Source organism: Delphinapterus leucas, chromosome 9 (genome assembly GCF_059928025.1).
Source record: "Delphinapterus leucas isolate spDelLeu-1000000601 "Yukka" chromosome 9, BTC_Dleu_Yukka2, whole genome shotgun sequence".
Classification (NCBI taxonomy): domain Eukaryota; kingdom Metazoa; phylum Chordata; class Mammalia; order Artiodactyla; family Monodontidae; genus Delphinapterus; species Delphinapterus leucas.
In genome coordinates this window covers 19,972,680-19,992,464 of record NC_143137.1, presented here as the reverse complement: position 1 = coordinate 19,992,464, position 19,785 = coordinate 19,972,680, and the positions used below count along the sequence as shown (strand labels likewise).

General features: G+C 38.7%; 1 protein-coding gene across 3 annotated transcripts in view; it reads right to left on the bottom strand.

Annotated features, from left to right (window-relative positions):
- CHCHD3 (coiled-coil-helix-coiled-coil-helix domain containing 3) overlaps nucleotides 1–19,785 on the bottom strand; it is a 316,341-nt gene that overhangs the window by 80,412 nt on the left and 216,144 nt on the right. For all 3 annotated transcript variants that reach the window (XR_016394280.1, XM_089917385.1, XM_022580882.3), the window contains exon 6: nucleotides 915–985. Coding sequence is in view for 2 of the 3 variants with exons in the window: in XM_089917385.1 (XP_089773511.1) it covers nucleotides 915–985 (71 nt within the window). In the remaining variant the exon portion in view is untranslated. The remainder of the gene's footprint in view (nucleotides 1–914; nucleotides 986–19,785) is intronic.

The following is a 19,785-nucleotide window of genomic DNA, read 5'->3' as shown; positions in this document are numbered from 1 at the left end:
AGAGATAATTCACTAAGGAAGACTAAAGGTTTTTGTCTATTTAAAGATACCTCAAACCATCTTTTTAAAAAGTCTTTTTTTTAATCAACATTAAAATAACACCAATATCCATTACCACACAAACTGCACTACAGCAGAAAGTAACAACATTCTACCTTAGGGTTTAATCATTTTATCAAATGTTTATAAACATGCCAAGGAAGGAGGTCAGAGCCCAATGCACTCTTTCAACTAAACCTGTCACAGCACCTTTCTGTGCTTCACTAATTTGCACAAGTGCGACTAACAGAGGTTACACAACAGAACTATTTATACACTCAGGAAAATTCTGAATGATGTTTTCTGACCTAATGTGAGCACTGGAAGCAAAGGGAAAGTACAGGGCTATGGGTCGCAGACACTTTGATCCATCAATTACAGAACATTCATTTAAACATTCCAAGGATTAACACAGGTAACAATTTAACATCACCCTCATAATCAAGGGCAAGGTAAAGTCTGTGATTTAAATGCTTTCAAGGTACATGTGAAGAAATGAAAACAGCTTAAATGGGAGAAAGGCAGATACCCGTTGGACATGCCCATCATTTTATGATACACAAGTGAATGATTTCTGTGTTTCTATTAAAAGAGACAGCAATTTAACATCACCTTCATAATCAATGGTATCCTATCTTATAGAATATTCCAAATGAAAATTCTATCACCATTGCTTTCAATTTCCCCTGAGTTCATAAAATTGAGTTGCAACACAGTCACCAAATGCCCATTCCTTGCATTTGAATTCCACTAGAGCAACATGGATCCAAACATATTTCCAAGTATTCCAGAGGGCTAACATATCAAAGAGCAATAAAGGTGTATTTTCATCTTGTCAAGAAGGGTAAATAATGATAATACTATTAAAAACTTACTTGAACTTTGCTTCCACCTCCTCAGCAGCTTTCTGGTATTGCTCAGTGGTGACTCTGTAGAACTCTGAGCTCTGTGGATAAAGATCGATAGCAGAGTTTTCAGTATCCAAGAGGACAAAATGTGTGCAAGACCTACGATTTCAAAAAGATACATAAAATCTTGTGTCGGCCACTCAAGCAGTAGGAGAAAGATTTCTTGCATGGTAGCATGAATACTTACAAAAATACATGTAAGGCTACCCATTTAATAACAGTATAGTTGTCGGTATACAGGCTGTAATTAAAGAGTAAATGTTCACATTTGTAATTCATCATTATTTGATCCTTCTGAGAAAATTCCTAACACATTTTTGAAAGATTATTTTGATCTCCCTTATTTGGAATCCACCACTGCAAGATCAAAAGACACTCTGATTGAATATGATATTCACACACTATACTTACCTATTATTCCAGTGTTCCACCTAGGATATTAAAGGATCATTTCTTTTTACACAGTACATTTATCCTCAAGATGGATTCTCTATGGAGTAGAGTTTGTTCTATCATCTCCATATGACCACAAGAGCATCAACATTTATAACAAATTAATCAGTAAGAACAGGGGTGCAGATTTAGGTAATTTTTATTAAAAAATGTTTCAATATTACATGAATGAACACATAAGCAACATAAATCAAGTTGTAAGAGCAAAGTAATGCCTTTCCTGGGGCAGCAAAATTAAAAATGATCCATTCTGGCTAGCTACTGTGAAACCTGTCTTACTGCAGAGGGTGGCCTAAATGACCCTATGAGTCTTCAGACTCCATGAAATACCCTGCAAAATGCATCACAGTGCAAAGGAACAAAATGCAGTAGACCCCAAAATGCAGTCTACTGTGCCCCTTCATTCCCTAATCACTCAGGTTTCACATGCATGACTTGGGGTAGTTTATTTTTAATAAATCATTGTTGGTTGGTAAGAAAATGAAAATGAAATCCTCTTCACACCAGTGACCCCTTTGCATTTAACAATCTGGGTTGCCCAATGACAGTCACATCCAGGTTTGTTGGATGTAGATAAAATCAATAGGTATGTGATTAGACAGCAGACTCAGGGTGGCTGGAGCAATGGACAGGTCACCATTTGAGATGATGAATGGCTTTCTATCAACCTAGAGTCCCCTACGATGCTAACATTTACTATAATCTTATTTGGGCTGCGATTTATCTTTCTTGCACCTGATCAATAAAGATGAACAGAACAGTTGTAAGGATCGATTGTAATTTTTTATCATTTTCAAGCACGAAGGTGTATTTCTGACATGAAGACAATATTTACGTGTACTGCTTCTGCATTTTTTAGATTGCAATGTGAGTGATGAACTGCACCAGTCCATATGCCGAGAAGTTTTAATTCATTGGTAGGTCTCGAGCTATCAAAAAGCCATTTGTCTCCTCCGATATTTTAACTTTAGGTTGTGTCACTCCTTCGTATCAGTTCCACTTATGAGGTTTTTCTTTCCTTTAAAATACACACCAGTCATGACATGCTCTTTTGCAATGTTTGGTTTCAGCTTTTCTTCGAACGCTTCTAACAAAGAGGGCAGCAAAAAGGCAGTTATAATGGACCACTAACAATGATGAGAAACTCCCCACATTACTATGATGAACTGTCAAACAGGCATTATGTTACTGAATCATCTATTAAAATGCCAGCAAAACAAAATATTTTTGCTCATTTTAAACACTGAAACTGTAACGTCTGGGACCAGACTGAAGGATCTGGTCTCTGGTTCTGTTCAGTGACCCTAAGCAAACAACCTCCCCCAGCTTCCGTTCCAGTGTTCCTAATCTGTAAAATATGGGTGATACTAGCCCTGCTTATCTCTGCCAAAGCTGTTGTAGAAATCAAATAAGATAGGCAAGAGAGCTAAGAAACCTGCTCAGTGTTTTTGCAGGATAAGATTAACATCCAAATAAAAGAATTTTGGAAGAAAAGAACTAATTTGGGCAATTCCATTCTGGGTACAAATTCAAAATTATCAATATAGAATGATACACAAAAGCAAGACTTCTGCCATAATATAGAGAGCTCCCTTCTGCTCTGTAATGCCAAATGTAGATTAAATTGCTAACTTTGTCAAACTTTCTTCTTCAATGTTAAACACACCAAAAAAAACCCTGTACCTGTGATGCCTGCAAACCTAGAATATAATTTCTTAAAGTTTTAGGCTTATTTATGCTCCATATTTCTAGCTTAGTGACCAGTTTCTGACACTGCATAAATGTAACAAAGAAAAGTCCCCAAGAGGCAACACCATATAACTAAGAAAATAAACACAAATATGCCCAACATCTATATGTAGACAGTGTTTAATTCATTAAGTATTTACTTATTCATTCAACAAAATTAAATCCTTATTATCCCAATAAGTCCATCTTGGAGAACTAGATCCTCAAAAAGCTTTCCATCTGCTACAGGAGAAAAGAAAAATAAGTATAATAAAAGGTCACAAATATTAAGCTAAAAGTGGTACACAACGTTAATGGAGTTCAGAAAAAGTAGAGATCTCTTTTGACCTGAGAAAATACTTTTAAAAATGGACAACTATGCAAAAAACAAAACAAAACCCCAAACCAAAAACATTCCCAATATGTCTGCCAGCAGGAGAAAGGATAAATATATATTGGGTATTCATAAAATGGATATCTATCTATACAATGATGAAAAAGAATGAATTAGACATACATGTGGGGCAAAAAAAGCAAGTTGTAGATATGATACAGTACAATGCAATTTATGTTACTTTGGATGAAAAGGGGCAAATAATGAAACAGGATCAGTAAAGAGCAAATTCTATGGATTATCTCTAAGTGGTGGCAGTTATGTGTGGGTGGTAAAAGAGGATGAGAGGGACAGAGTGCCATAAAGGAAGGGAACAGGGGGACTTCACTGCACTGTCACGTTTTCGAAAATGAGGTGGGGTACCCATCCAGTTGTTACACTGGTCGTAAATACTTTGTAATACATACAAAAATTGTGTTACTCCCCCTCACTCCCCAAAGGTGCTAACAACAACAAATGCTTTAGTAGAACTAGAACATAAAAGTACGTGTGGGGAACACATGCTGAAGAGGAGGTGAGCTGAGTGGAGATAGATTCTTAAATGCTAAGCTATTGCAGAGTGTTTACACATTACTAAACAAAAGTACCTTTTCCTCAACTTTGTCTTATGTAATCATTTTAGACTTACAGAAAGGGGGCAAAAATAGAAGAAGGTTCCTGTATATACTTCACTCAGCTTCCCTTCATGCCAACACCTTAGATGATCATAGTACAATTATCAAAACTAATAAACTAACAATGTCACAATACTAGAGACTAGCAGCAACTAAATTAGACTTTATTTCTATTTTTCCAAATTTCCTTCTTTTTCTAGTCCCGGATCTAGTCCCGGGCCCTGTGTGGCATTCAGTTCTCATGGCCTCCTTGTCTCCTCTCTCTGTGACAGCGCCTCAGTCTTGCCTTCTCTTTTATGACCTCAACACTCCCGAAGAACACTGGTCAGATGTTTCGTGGAATGATGTGCAATTTGGGCCTGTTAGATGTTTTCTCATAATTAGACTGACACTATCATGGTTATAGGGAAGGATACCACAGAAGTGACGTGCCCTTCTCCACACATTGCATCCCGGGCTACATTACATTACATCAATAGATCGTTTTACTTGTGCTGTTGATCTTGACCATTTGATTAAAGTGGTGCCTAAGGGTTTCTCCATAGCAAAGTTACTATTTTTCCTGTTGTAATCAATATCTTACAGGAGATTCTTTGAGATTATGCAAATACACTGTTTCACCTTAAACTTTTGCCATCAGTTTTTTTGCATCCATTGTTTGCAGCAAGGATTTCTGTGGTGTTCTAACGATGCATTAATCTTTGTTTATTTATTTATTTATTTATTTATTTATTTATTTTGCGGTACGCGGGCCTCTCACTGTTGTGGCCTCTCCCGTTGTGGAGCACAGGCTCCCAACGCGCAGGCTCAGCAGCCATGGCTCATGGGCCCAGCCGCTCCGAGGCATGTGGGATCCTCCCGGACTGGGGCACGAACCCATGTCCCCTGCATCGGCAGGCGGACTCTCAACCACTGAGCCACCAGGGAAGCCCCATTAAGTTTTAAATGACATTATTGCATATTTAGACCTTACTGATATAATGACAATCTTCATTGACTCTCTTGCTCAATAATGAAAACAGTAGCCTCAGAGGAAAAGCCTTCAAACACAAAAATGTTCAAAGAGTGGGTAGCTATTCTTAGAAAAGTATAAATTCCCTACAGCCTGATTAAGAAATATGGAACAGGAGGTAAACATGGAGCTATAGAGGGGCAGACCTGAGTCAGGCAAAGCACGCGTGCCTCCCCTATTCACTGTCAATAACTGAGAGAGCCTAGGTTTGCACTGTGGGAACCTCCCTCCTGCTACACAGGTCAATCTTTATCACCGTAAAGACATAACTGTCCACTGTCGGGAGGAAGAGGCAGACGGGCTATTGCAAGGATTGGGTAAAAGGGGGAAGGGGTGAGTGGTTTCAGATGCCCCTTCAGGGGCTGCCTGAGCTCCAGATCCAGGTTTTCAGGAAGTTGCCCCAACTCCTGCCCTTCTATTTTGTGAGCCCTTGGTAAAAGGAATGGGGACCATCCACTTCAGAACCATCTGCAGAGCTTGTGAAACTGCAGACTCCTGGGCCACACCCTGAACCTCTGAGGATGAGGCCCAGAAGCTGCAAGCTCAGAAGCATCTCAATGACTCTGAACACACACTAAGTTTGGACACTACTGGGTTTCTAGAACAATGAAACGATAATAAAAATTACTGTTTAGCATACCATTCAAAGTGAAAAATCAGTGTTTTTGAAGAATTATGGCAAAACTATTTTCCACAACTGAATATAGCTATAATTTTTACGCTCCAAATTAGGGAGTCTAGTGGTACTGTCCACAAGTCACTGATGGACCCAAAATTGCCCAAGAGCTCTGACTCTTGCCTTCCACTGCTGCAATGTTCTTCCTCTGAACTGGTACTCACAGGCAGCAGAAGTACCGTAATTTTCAGAAGCGTTGCTTTCGTTATCTGTGTTGTCTTGAGATGGCCATAGGCTGTACATGCTGCTAATTTTGTTTACTATTTTTGTTACTTTAATGTCATCCTTATAACTAAATTTGTGGTTATTTGGTTAACCAACCCTACAGTTTGTAGTAGTACATACTTACATTAATTGTATTTTTGTCTGATCATTTTCTATAATAGTCAAATTTTAAGACCTGTGTGGTCAGTGTTTCTAATAAGTAACATCCACACTGCTATTTTCAAAGAAGATGGAGATATATATACGGACACATACACACACACCCTCCAAACACTGTTGCACTGTAGACAAGTGGTATGAGAGAAACAACCTGGTGAGATGACCTTAAATAAAGAGACTCAAAAAGAAGAGGTAGAGGAAGGTGCCCGTGATCTGACAGGGGGGCCTTTCAATGAATGATCACTGCTTTGGACACGGCCACATTATTTCTATGCCAGTGAGGTCCTTTACAACCTAAAATTCAAAAATTCTTCATTCATATTCATTCTGCATAGTTACCTGCTCCATCAATGGCAGGAAAAATACTTGACATGTTTTGTCCAGCAGTAATATGAACTTGTGGCGGGTAAATGTGATTTAAATCAAATATTAAAAGTCTAATTCATTAGTTTCTTCCTTTAAAACATGAATTCTTATTTGATACAAGCATAAAACATGTTTTCCACCAAGATGCTCTTTGAGAAGGTAGATCTTATAAATTCAAAGTAGAATGACAGTATCTTTCAGTATTTTACACTATCAAAAATTTGATTAAAGGCTTATCTATTTTTTTGTCAAAGATAAGTGAAAGGAGTTGTAGGAAGTGACCTATCTGCAGAATAACATCATTCTAGATCTGGGAGATGTTTCTGTCACCTATATTAGAGGACAATGCATCACTGGAAACAACAGGCATTTTCATTTTCTATATCAAAATATCTTCCATCTAAGGCACAAGGAACCAGTTACTAAATACACAGGCAACAAACTGAGTTAGGGTGAATGAATGCTCCATTGATAACTTTTAAAACGTTTCATTTAAAACACATGAATATGCTGTCCACGACACTCTGCACTTAGGTGAGTGATTCTTAGCAGAACAGCGAGGTGGTAAAGAGCATGCACTTTGGAGCCAGACTGACAAGTCACAGCTCCACCCTTGTAGAATGGAACACAAGAGCTGTCTACCATCTGTGAAAAGGGGAGGGTAACACTAAAGACCAACAAGACTCTTTGGGGTATTAAATATGATAATTCGTATAAAGCTCTTCGAATACTCTGCAACAACATAAATGGACAAAGAATTTGAAAAAGAATAGATACAAGTATATGCATAACTGAATCACTTCACTGTACACCTGAAACTAACACATTATTGTCAATCAACTCTACTCCAATATAAAAGAAAAAGAAAGAAACAGTTCAGGCAGTGAGAGAATGAGCTTCTGTAAGCGGCCTTGACATTCCTCCTCAAAACCCTTTAAAAAAAGAGCAAAACCTAGCAAAAAATATATATATAAATCCCCCCAAAAAAGTCTACAAATAATAAATGCTGGAGAGAGTGTGAAGAAAAAGGAACCCTCCTACACTGTTGGCGGGAATGTAAATTTGTACAGCCACTATGGAGAAGAGTACGGAGGTTCCTTAAAAAACTAAAAATACAGTTACCATATGACCTTGCATCCCATTCCTGGGCATATATCTGGAGAAAATGCTAACTCCAAAAGACACATTCACGCCTATGTTCTTAGCAGCACTATGTACAACAGCCAAGACATGGAATCAACCTAAATGTCCATCAACAGATGAATGCATAAAGAAGATGCGGTACACATCTATAATGGAATATTACTCAGCCATAAAAAGGAGTGAAATAATGCCATTTGCAGCAACATGGATGGACCTAGAGATTATCATATTAAGTAAAGTAAGTCAGACAGAGAAAGACAAATATCACGTATCACTCACATATGGAATCTGAAAAACTGATACAAATGAACTTATTTCCAAAGCAGAAATAGACTCACAGACACAGAAAACAAACTTATGGTTACCAAAGGGGATAGTGGGGGCAGGGGGAGGGGGAGAGATAAATTAGGAGTTTGGGATTAACATACACACACTACTATATATAAAAGAGGTAATCAACAAAGACCTACTGTATAGCACAGGGAACTCTACTCAATATTTTGGAATAACCTAATAGAAAAGAATCTGAAAAAGAACATAAATATATATATGTATACCAAATCACCTTGTGGTACACCTGAAACTAACACAACATTGTAAATTAACAATACTTCAATTAAAAAAAACATGTTTTTATTATGATGACCTGATATGCATTAAAACTTTACTCAGAGCAATTAAAAAAAACAACACAATAAGGACCAACAGGACTCTTTGGGGGATCAAATACAGTAACTCATAAAAAGGCTCTTTGGGGCTTCCCTGGTGGCGCAGTGGTTAAGAATCCACCTGCCAATGCAGGGCGCACGGGTTCGAGCCCTGGTTCAGGAAGATCCCACATGCCACGGAGCAACTAAGCCCGTGCGCCAAAACTACTGAACCTGTGCTCTAGAGCCTGAGAGCCACAACTACTGAGCTACATGCCACAGCTACTGAAGCCCACATGCCTAGAGCCCATGCTCTGCAACAAGAGAAGTCACCGCAATGAGAAGCCTGCACACTGCAAGGAAGAGTAGCCCCTGCTCGCCACAACTAGAGAAAGCCCGTGCGCAGCAACGAAGACCCAACGCAGCCAAAAATAAATTAATTAAATAAAATTTTTTTAAAAGCTCTTTGAATAGTACTTGGGATAACATATGGTGAGCATTATAGGAATGCTACCCATTATTAAAATTTATTTGACCATTGTTTAAACAGTAAAAAAAAAGTACACAGTGTTTGGTAAATTTTTCAAAACCCATTTTAACAAAAATTTAAATCTTTTAAAAACAAAAATCTTTTCTTCCATTAAATCAAACATTACTGAATTTTTATTACATTGCTCATCTGTTCTGTTTTTCTGTTCCTTAAGATAAATGGGAACTGTAAAGACAATAGCTGGGCAGTGTGGGGAATGTTACTGGCTATGTAAAAAATAAAAAAAAAAGTTGTGTGTGTGTGCATACATACACACATATGGTGACACTAACTAGCCCATATAAAAATCAAACCAATAACTTTTGACCTTATCCCAATGAAATCCAACTAACTAAATTAAACAGCAAAGTACTTTAATGTGAGGACTTCCCAGAGCCTTTTTACTATGCACTGTAAACCTGCAATATGAGAAATACCGTTCATGACGACTCCCAAACTGATTTCCTCATGGAACCTTTTTATCATAGATCATCTTGAGGGAACAAAATCTCCTTAAATGGTCCATGTGCAATGCTGATTTAAAGAAAAGTCCAAACACTATTTCAATCCTGCACTTCTTGATGTGCAACTTTTCCCATCTTAGAGCAACATTTTCTTATGGGTTATTTTTGTATGTATTCTTTTTTTTTTTTTTTTTTTGCGGTACGCGGGCCTCTCACTCTTGTGGCCTCTCCCGTTGCGGAGCACAGGCTCCGGATGCACAGGCTCAGCGGCCATGGCTCACGGGCCCAGCCGCTCCGTGGCATGTGGGATCCTCCCGCACCGGGGCGCGAACCCATGTCCCCTGCATCGGCAGGCGGACTCTCAACCACTGCACCACCAGGGAAGTCCATTATGGGTTATTTTAAAAACTAATGTTCAAAAGATAAGGAAAGAGTAGAAACTGGCGATATTGGAAAGTGATTCCAGTACTGATGATGACTTACGGCATCACTTTTTATTAAGTGCTAATAAAAAATTGCTATCTTGAATCTTAAAAATTTGAGATAAAGTCCTTTAAGAAAATTATTGCTCACCTCTCCCCTGTTTCCTCACAGCCCTGTGGCAGACTACAAGAATGGTCACAATTCTTTTTTTTTTTTAATTTATTTATTTTACTCATTTATTTTTGGCTGTGTTGGGTCTTCGTTGCTGCATGCGGGCTTTCTCTAGTTGTGGCGAACGGGGGCTATTCTTCATTGTGGTGCATGGGCTTCTCATTGTGGTGGCTTCTCTTGTTGCAAAGTGCGGGCTCTAGGTGTGCAGGCTCAGTAGTTGTGGCGCATGGGCTTAGATGCTCTGTAGCATGTGGGATCTTCCCAGACCAGGGCTCGAACCCTTTCCCCTGCATTGGCAGGCGGATTCTTTTTTTTTTTTTTTGGCGGTACGCGGGCCTCTCACTGTTGTGGCCTCTCCCATTGTGGAGCACAGACTCCGGACGCACAGGCTCAGCGTCCATGGCTCACGGGACCAGCCGCTCCGCGGCATGTGGGATATTCCCAGACCGAGGCATGAACCCGGGTCCCCTGCATCAGCAGGCAGACTCTCAACCACTGCGCCACCAGGGAAGCCCAGGCAGGCGGATTCTTAACCATCGTGCCACCAGGGAGGTCTCTGGTCACAATTCTTTACTCTTTTCTATATTCATGTCCTTTGGTGACACTTTATAGCTTCCCTCACCATGAAAGGGTGAAGTCTATTTCCCCACCCCTTCAATCCAGGCTGTGCTTGTGACCTGCTCTGGCCAACAGACTGTGACAGACGCGATGAAGTGCCAGTTCTAAACCCAGGAGTCTCTCTTGGAACCCTACCCAGGTGCCACATCAATAAGCCCAAGCTAGCCTGCTGGAGAAGGAGAGACTACAAGTCTTCCCAGCTGAGGCCATCCTAGATCAGCCAAACCTCAGCCAACTCAGCAAGAGTGAGCCCAGCCAAGCCCAGAAGAACTGCCCAGCTGATAGCAGCCCAAATTGGTGACACACCTGCAGAATCATGAGGTAAATAAATGGTGACTGTTTGAAGCCACTAAGTTGGGGGTGGTTTCCTATACAGTAAAACTGAACTGATTCGCGCCCTTTCTCTGTACTCTCACAGCACCACAGACTTGTATCAAAGCACTTGCCACACTGTACCAGCAATGCTTGTTCACCTGTTGTCTCTCCAGCTAGCCCGTAAGTTCCCCCAAAGCAGGTATCTTGTCCCATTAATCATTATACTTAGAGCACTCAGTCTACGTGACACACAAAACTTACTGAAATAATGTTAGAGTGACCTATGCATCTTAAACTGCATTCCAACTTTTGCTCTTATTTAAAACAGGACGGGATAGAGACAAGGTTAAAGTAAATTTAAAAATACAACATGGAAAAGGTGCACTACTACATTTATTATGTGTTTCCTACCAAATGGCAAACACTTCAGTCTGCTTTGCTACATAAAAAGGAAATAGATATTGCTGAGGATTGTGTTCAATTGCAGTAACAGTACAGTAATAGTTTAAGCTACAAACAGTAGCATAAGTGAGTAAGGGAGTTGTTTTTCTCGTGTAATAAGAAATCCAGATATTAGAAACCAGGGCTGATACAGGTGCTAAGGACATCATGAAATAACTAGGCCCTTTTCTGTATTCCTTTCTCAGCCACACTTAGCATTGTCCATGGTCTCAAGATAGCTGTCACACCTCCAGTTATCATGCCCATGTTCTGAAGAAGGTAAATAAGGGAAGAGAAGGCCTCTCCAGGCCTCTTTAGCCAGAATTATATATCATGCACAAGCCTGGCTGCAAAAGAGTCTGGGAAATTGAGTAATTCTGTTTTCTCACTGCTACAGTAAAGAAAGAGAAGGACAGCGTTTGCAATTGGTGTTTATTGAGCCAATTTATCATACCTGCCACAGACAGCTGAAGAGACAGCACAAAATCATGCACAAAACAGTGTGGTAGATTTCTACATGCAAGTATTCTAATATTTCTTTTCAATCTCCCTTAAAGTTCTAATTTGGAGGGTGGGGGGATTTACCCATCTGGTATTCTGATATCCAAGAACAAAGTTTTTAGACAGTATAGGAAGGAAACAGGAATCAACAAGAACAGGCATCATTCCCAAGTTTCTACGGGCTGGCTGTGGCCCAAGTTTTTGAATGTGTGGTCTACTGCCATTTTCCATTTTCAAAGTCTCCCTTTAAAAGTGTATTTTAAAATGCACGCGCACAGACACACATCATTGCTAGATTCAAAAAGCATCTTTTCAAGCTCCAAATTAAATCAAAAGAAAACACGCACACATTATTCTTCCAATATTTTCTCATGTTCGGAATCTTATTTCTGTTCTATTATAACTAATATGATCACACCTGTTATCATATGAGAAAAGAACAAATCAAAATGGTCACAAGAAAAATCTGTTAACTAGCTCTTATCAGTTCTTTTATAAAATGCTACACAACACAGCATACTGGGGTACAATTCTGGTGGCCTGACACTATTTCTTGGAGGAGACTGATACTCCTACGCACTGTCCATTCAGATGGTGGTGACTCTGCTTACGTTAGAAGAGTGAATGGGAGAAGGAATAAGTCTGACCTTGGATATGAGCAGACTGACCGAAGGTGTGCATCTCCTCTCTCTAAGCTGATGTATAATTACCACCACCAACTGTCAGTCTCCATCCCTCCTATACCCAGCCAAACACAAGCGTTACTCTACCTGGCTAGTTATTTCAAACAAAGGTCTAATGTGTACAAACACCAATAAAAGCATTCCTATTGACAATGTCAATAAGAGCATTCCCACTGTTAAGTAGAGAGATTCAGAACTGACTTATTTACACTTTTTGTTATAACACTCGCCCAGGAACTATTTTATAATCTGTAATCAGCTGGGTGCAGGTAAGTATGCTTCCCCCAATATGAAAGCTAAGCATCTGAGGACACGATTTAATGTTGCAAATGCAGCGTGGATATAATTCCAGGTCCAGAAGCCCTGAAACAGTCATTTACTGTACGCCATCAGGAGACCAAAAGGAGTTCATGCTTCCACAACCTTCCTGTCTTTTTACAGAATTACACAGAATCAGAGAGCCTCACTTTTCTCTACCACAACAATTTTAAGAGCTACAGGACACCTACTTTAAGGTCGACAGGACACCTACTTCAGACCTAGGGACACATGCAGACTGAAAGTGAGGGGATGGAAAAAGATATTCCATGCAAATGGAAATCAAAAGAAAGCTGGAGTAGCAATACTCTTATCACATAAAATAGACTTTAAAATAAAGAATGTTACAAGAGACAAGGAAGGACACTACATAATGATCAAGGGATCATTCCAAGAAGAAGATATAACAATTACAAATATATATGCACCCAGCATAGGAGCACTTCAATACATAAGGCAACTGCTAACAGTTATAAAACAGGAAATTGACCGTAACACAATAGTAGTGGGGAACTCACTTCCACCAATGGACAGATCATCCAAAATGAAAATAAACAAGGAAACAGAAGCTTTAAATGACACAATAGACCAGATAGATTTAATTGATATTTATAGGGCATTCCATCCAAAAACAGCAGATTACACTTTCCTCTCAAGTGTGCACAGAACATTATCCAGGATAGGTCACACCTTGGGTCACAAATCAAGCCTCAATAAATTTAAGAAAATTGAAATCATATCAAGCATCTTTTCTGACCACAACGCTATATGATTAGAAATGAATCACAGGGGAAAAAACGTAAAAAACACAAACACATGGAGGCTAAACAATACGTTACTAAATAACCAAGAGATCACTGAAGAAATCAAAGAGGAAATCAAAACATACCTAGAGACAAATGAAAATGAAAACACGATGATCCAAAACCTATAGGATGCAGCAAAAGCAGTTCTAAGAGGGAAATTTATAGCTATACAAGCCTACCTCAAGAAACAAGAAAAATCTCAAATAAACAATCTAACTTACACTTAACGGAACTAGAGAAAGAAGAACAAACAAAAACCAAAGTTAGCAGGAGGAAAGAAATCATAAAGACCAGAGCAGAAATAAATGAAATAGAAACAAAGAAAACAATAGCACAGATCAATAAAACTAAAAGCTGCTTCTTTGAGAAGATAAACAAAATTGATACACCATTAGCCAGACTCATCAAGAAAAAAGAGGGAGAGGACTCAAATCAATAAAATTAGAAATGAAAAAGGAGAAGTTACAACAGACACTGAAGAAATACAAAACATCCTAAGAGACTACTACAAGCAACTCTATGCCAATAAAATGGACAACCTGGAAGAAATAGACAAATTCTTACAAAGGCAGAACCCTCTAAGACTGAACCAGGAAGAAATAGAAAATATGAACAGAACAATCACAAGTAATAAAATTGAGACTGTGATTAAAAATCTTCCAACAAACAAAAGTCCAGGACCAGATGGCTTCACAGGTGAATTCTATCAAACATTTAGAGAAGAGCTAACACCCATCCTTCTCAAACTCTTCCAAAAAATTGCAGAGGAAGGAACACTCCCAAACTCATTCTATGAGGCCACCATCACCCTGATACCAAAACCACACAAAGATACTACAAAAAAAGAAAATTACAGACCAATATCACTGATGAATATAGATGCCAAACTCCTCAACAAAATACTAGCAAACAGAATCCAACAGCACAGTAAAAGGATCAAACACCATGATCAAGTGGGGTTTATCCCAGGGATGCAAGGATTCTTCAATATATGCAAATCAATCAATGTGATACACCATATTAACAAATTGAAGAATAAAAACCATATGGTCATCTCAATAGATGCAGAAAGAGCTTTTGACAAAATTCAACACCCATTTATGATAAAAACGCTCCAGAAAGTGGGCACAGAGGGAACTTTCCTCAACATAATAAAGGCCACATATGACAAACCCACAGCAAACATCATTCTCAATGGTGAAAAACTGAAAGCATTTCCTCTAAGATCAGGAACAAGACAATGATGTCTACTCTCACCACTAGTATTCAACATAGTTTTGGAAGTCCTAGCCATGGCAATTAGAGAAGAAAAAGAAATAAAAGGAATACAAATCAGAAAAGAAGAAGTAAAACTGTCACTGTTTGCTGATGACATGATACTATACATAGAGAATCCTACAGATGCCACCAGAAAACTACTAGAGCTAATCAATGAATTTGGTAAAGTTGCAGGATACAAAATTAATGCACAGAAGTCTCTTGCATTCCTATACACTAATGATGAAAAATCTGAAAGAGAGATTAAGGAAACACTCCCATTTACCACTGCAACAAAAAGAATAAAATACCTAGGAATAAACCTACCTAGGGAGACAAAAGACCTGTATGCAGAAAACTATAAGACACTGATGAAAGAAATTAAAGATGATACCAACAGATGGAGAGATATACCATGTTCTTGGATTGGAAGAATCAATATTCTGAAAATGACTATACCACCCAAAGCAAATTACAGATTCAATGCAATCCCTATCAAAGTAACAATGGCATTTTTTACGGAACTAGAACAAAAAAATCTTAAAATCTGTATGGAGACACAAAAGACCCTGAAGAGCCAAAGCAGTCCAGTCTTGAGGGAAAAAAACGGAGCTGGAGGAATCAGACTCCCTGACTTCAGACTATACTACAAATCTACAGTAATCAACACAATATGGTACTGGCACAAAAATGGAAACACAAGAGCAATGGAACAAGACAGAAAGCCCAGAGATAAACCCACACACCTATGGTCAACTAATCTATGACAAAAGAGGCAAGGATATACAATGGAGAAAAGACAGTCTCTTCAATAAGTGGTGCTGGGAAAACTGGACAGCTACATGTAAAAGAATGAAATTAGAACACTCCCTAACACCATACACAAAAATAAACTCAAAATGGATTCAAGACCTAAATGTAAGACCAGACACTGTAAAACTCAGAGGAAAACATAGGAAGAACACTCTTTGACATAAATCACAGCAAGATCTTTTTTGATGCACCTCCTAGAGTAATGGAAATAAAAGCAAAAATAAACAATGGGACCTAATGAAACTTCAAAGCTTTTGCACAGCAAAGGAAACCATAAACAAGACAAAAGACAACCCTCAGAATGGGAGAAAATATCTGCAAACGAATCAACGGACAAAGGATTAATCTTCAAAATATATAAACAACTCATGAAGCTCAATATTAAATAAACAAACAACCCAATCCAAAAATGGGCAGAAGACCTAAATAGACATTTCTCCAAAGAAGACATACAGATGGCAAAGAAGCACATGAAAAGCTGCTCAACATCACTAATTATTAGAGAAATGCAAATCAAAACTACAATGAGATATCACCTCACACCAGTTAGAATGGGCATCATCAGAAAATCTACAAACAACAAATGCTGGAGAGGGTGTGGAGAAAAGGAAACCCTCTTGCACTGTTGGTGGGAATGTAAATCGTTACAGCCACTATGGAGAACAGTATGGAGGTTCCTTAAAACCTAAAAATAGAATTACCATATGATCCAGCAATCCCACTACTGGGCATATACCTAGAGAAAACCATAATTCAAAAAGACACATGTACCCTAATGTTCATTGCAGCACTATTTACAATAGCCAGGTCACGGAAGCAACCTAAATGCCCATCGACAAACAAATGGATAAAGAAGATGTGGTACATATATACAATGGAATGTTACTCAGCCATGAAAAGGAACGAAATTGGGTCATTTGTTGGGACGTGGATGGATCTGGAGACTGTCATACAGAGTGAAGGAAGTCAGAAAGAGAAAAACAAATATCGTATATTAACGCATATATGTGGAACGTAGAAAAATGGTACAGATGGACCGGTTTTCAGGGCAGAAATTGAGACACATATGTAAAGAACAAACATATGGGCACCAAGGGGGGAAAGCAGCGGGGGGGGGGGGGCGGGTTTGGGGTGGTGGTGGTGTGCTGAATTGGGCGATTGGGATTGACATGTATACACGGATGTGTATAAAATTGATGACTAATAAGAACCTGCTGTATAAAAAAATAAATTAAATTAAATTAAAAACAAAAGAAATCACTAATCATCTAAGTTCATTTGATCAAGTGATTTCAGTATTTCTCCCAACAAACCTTCTAACAGAGAGCCTACTGGCAGGTTTGAGTTCTGCCTTCCCTGCGTTCCTGTACACGCTGAAGTCTGTTACAGATGGGCAGGAGAAGGGGAAGGGATTTGATAATTCTCAGTGAGAAAAGTGGCTCTTGAATAGAGAATAGTTGGCATCTTGAAGAACCTTCCATTACTGTCACTCCTCAGACCCATGCCCTTGATTCCACTGTTCCTGGACTCTCTCCTTTCATCCCTTTCCCTCCCCCTACGCCCCCTGGGGCTCAGGAGAATTCTGTCTACAAGACAGGAAAATCAAAGCTAATATTTAAATAGCTTGCAAATTGCCAACACTGGCTCAGATGCACAGTATATCAGATTCAGGATTCTGTTTCTTAAAGGCACACCAAGGAATGGTTTGGGTTATTTAAACTAAGTCTCACTTTTTAACACACAAAATGAGGGTCTTATCTTTCAGGGTGATTGCATCAACGGGACAATGGAAGGTCAGTTCTTGGCAGACAGCCTGGCTTCTCCCTGTGGAAGACAGTGGTTCTCCATCACAATACTACTGCCAACAGCCCCTGGCTCCTTGGCCAATCCATCAGAGCCTGGGTCCCCATTAATTTACCTAAACAACTACGCATGAACCTGAAGAATGACCATCAAGTAGGTGGATTCAAACTTCATCTCCATTTTTCTAACACTGAGTAATGTTTTGTTTTGTGAAAGTAATAAACTTACAAGACTATGTATTTATCCTGAGCATCCCTAAATATTTGCTTACAACCATTTGTGTACATCTATAAGTGTATCTTACTTTTTCTCAGCCCTACTTTTTCAAGTCCATATCACTGGGGATCAATAATAAATTACTAATTTAGCAGTTTCTAATGAATCAAAAACCCTACTAGGTTCCACAGTAAAGACAAATGAAGATTCCCTGTGGAAAAGACTATCAGCACTAGCTTATCCCAAAATCTCTCCTTCCTCCTTAGATAACTCCATTTTAAGCTGGATATATAGTCAACTAAACTAAAATTCCCAGCTTGCTTCTATTTAGGCTGAGCCATAAGCAGAATTGTTGTGTGGGACTTCCAGGTAGGCTGCTTAAAGAGAGCTGACCTCACCTGGCAAGGAATCTTTTCAGCCATTTTGCCTTTTTCCTTTCTCCTAATCTGCAATGTAGATACAATGGCCAGAGCTCCAGCAGCCATCGTGGAATATGAGTCCACCTTAAAGAGGGAAACCCTGTACAAGGACACAGGAGTGAAATGGTTAAGCGCCTGGGGCTCTAATGACACTGAAGCCACCATGCCAGCCCTGGACTGCTCACTTCTAGACTTTCATTAAATAAAGAAAAACAAAACCCAAACCAAAAAACCTCCTAATTTAAGCTATTCCATTTTTATGATATAGAGAGTCAAATAATTGAGGAAGAGACCTTCCTTACGCCTTGATATGTTTGCTTTTTGTACACCTCATGAATAATTTAATAAAGTCAAATGCAATGACCCAGTAGGAGCATCTTTTTCCTTTCCTTTGTGGAATCCTCTGCTTCCACACGTCAGAAATTTGTTTCCTTCTGCCTCTCTCCTTTTTTGACACAGAACAGAAAGAATTAAAAAGTTTAAAGCTATGCTTACCTCTAGCATCAAATCTTACCATCTCTAAGAAGCCACATTTCATGAAAACCCCACTGTCTCCTGGGTACCTTGGCAAAATTAATAAACTGCTTTTGTAATTACACTTTCATTCCATCTTTACTATTTCTCATATAAAGAAACAGCTATTCAGAGCTTCTTCTGGCATTTCTAGTTTTATTGCCAGCACTTTAGAAACTTCACTAATTAGAGTCTGAAGGGTTTTTTTTCTTGATTTAGTTTTCTAATCAGAATAGGAATTCCACATTCATTGACAGCCCTGCAATAATACACAAGCTATATTAGTTATATTACCTCACGCCTCAGTTTCTTCATCTGAGCAATTTAAATAAACCCCTGCACCAAACACTCATTTGGCAGTCTAAGTTTCCTATTATTTGTTCACTTCTTCATTCTACAAATACTGAAGGTCTGTGCCAGACACTAGGCCAGGAATTTGGAATGGGACGGTGAACATACAAGATACTTGGCCCTACTTTTATGGAGCTTGTGGCATACTGGAGAAGACAGACATAAATTTAAAAATCACACAAATAAATGTATAATTAATAAAAAATCACAGTGCTATACGACCACATATAGTGTGATCTTTTATTTATTTCTAGGAAGTAGTTTTTCTAATGAGTCTCTAAAGCCCTGTATTTCTCTCAAGTACCTAACTACCCTTCATATTCAGTTCTTAAGTAGGTTGTGGTTTTATTTCCTTTTAATTTCTCTAGCTTTTTGTCAGAATTCAAGCTTCTTATCAGAATTCTCTCCACTTGCAAAACTTTATCCTAACCCCTTTAGAAATAAGAGAGATCTACTACTTGTATTGATATGGATGGAAAGAGATCCAAGTAGTATGAAAAACAAACTTGTAAGACAATTCAGACAGTGTATTTTATAAAATGGTAAGTATATGATGCATATGTACGCATACACCCTGAAATATTCTGCAAGGAATACGTGTTACCCCTGGAAAGGGGACCTGAGGAGGAGATACTTTTCCTTCTTATTTAATAGCCTTCTATAACAATTTAAGTTTTTATCGTGGGCTTGTATCATTTTTATAAGAAAATTATGCCTCAATTTCCAACAGGTATTATGCGCAAATTGGTATCACGAAAGAAAGGTAACTTACCTAGAAAC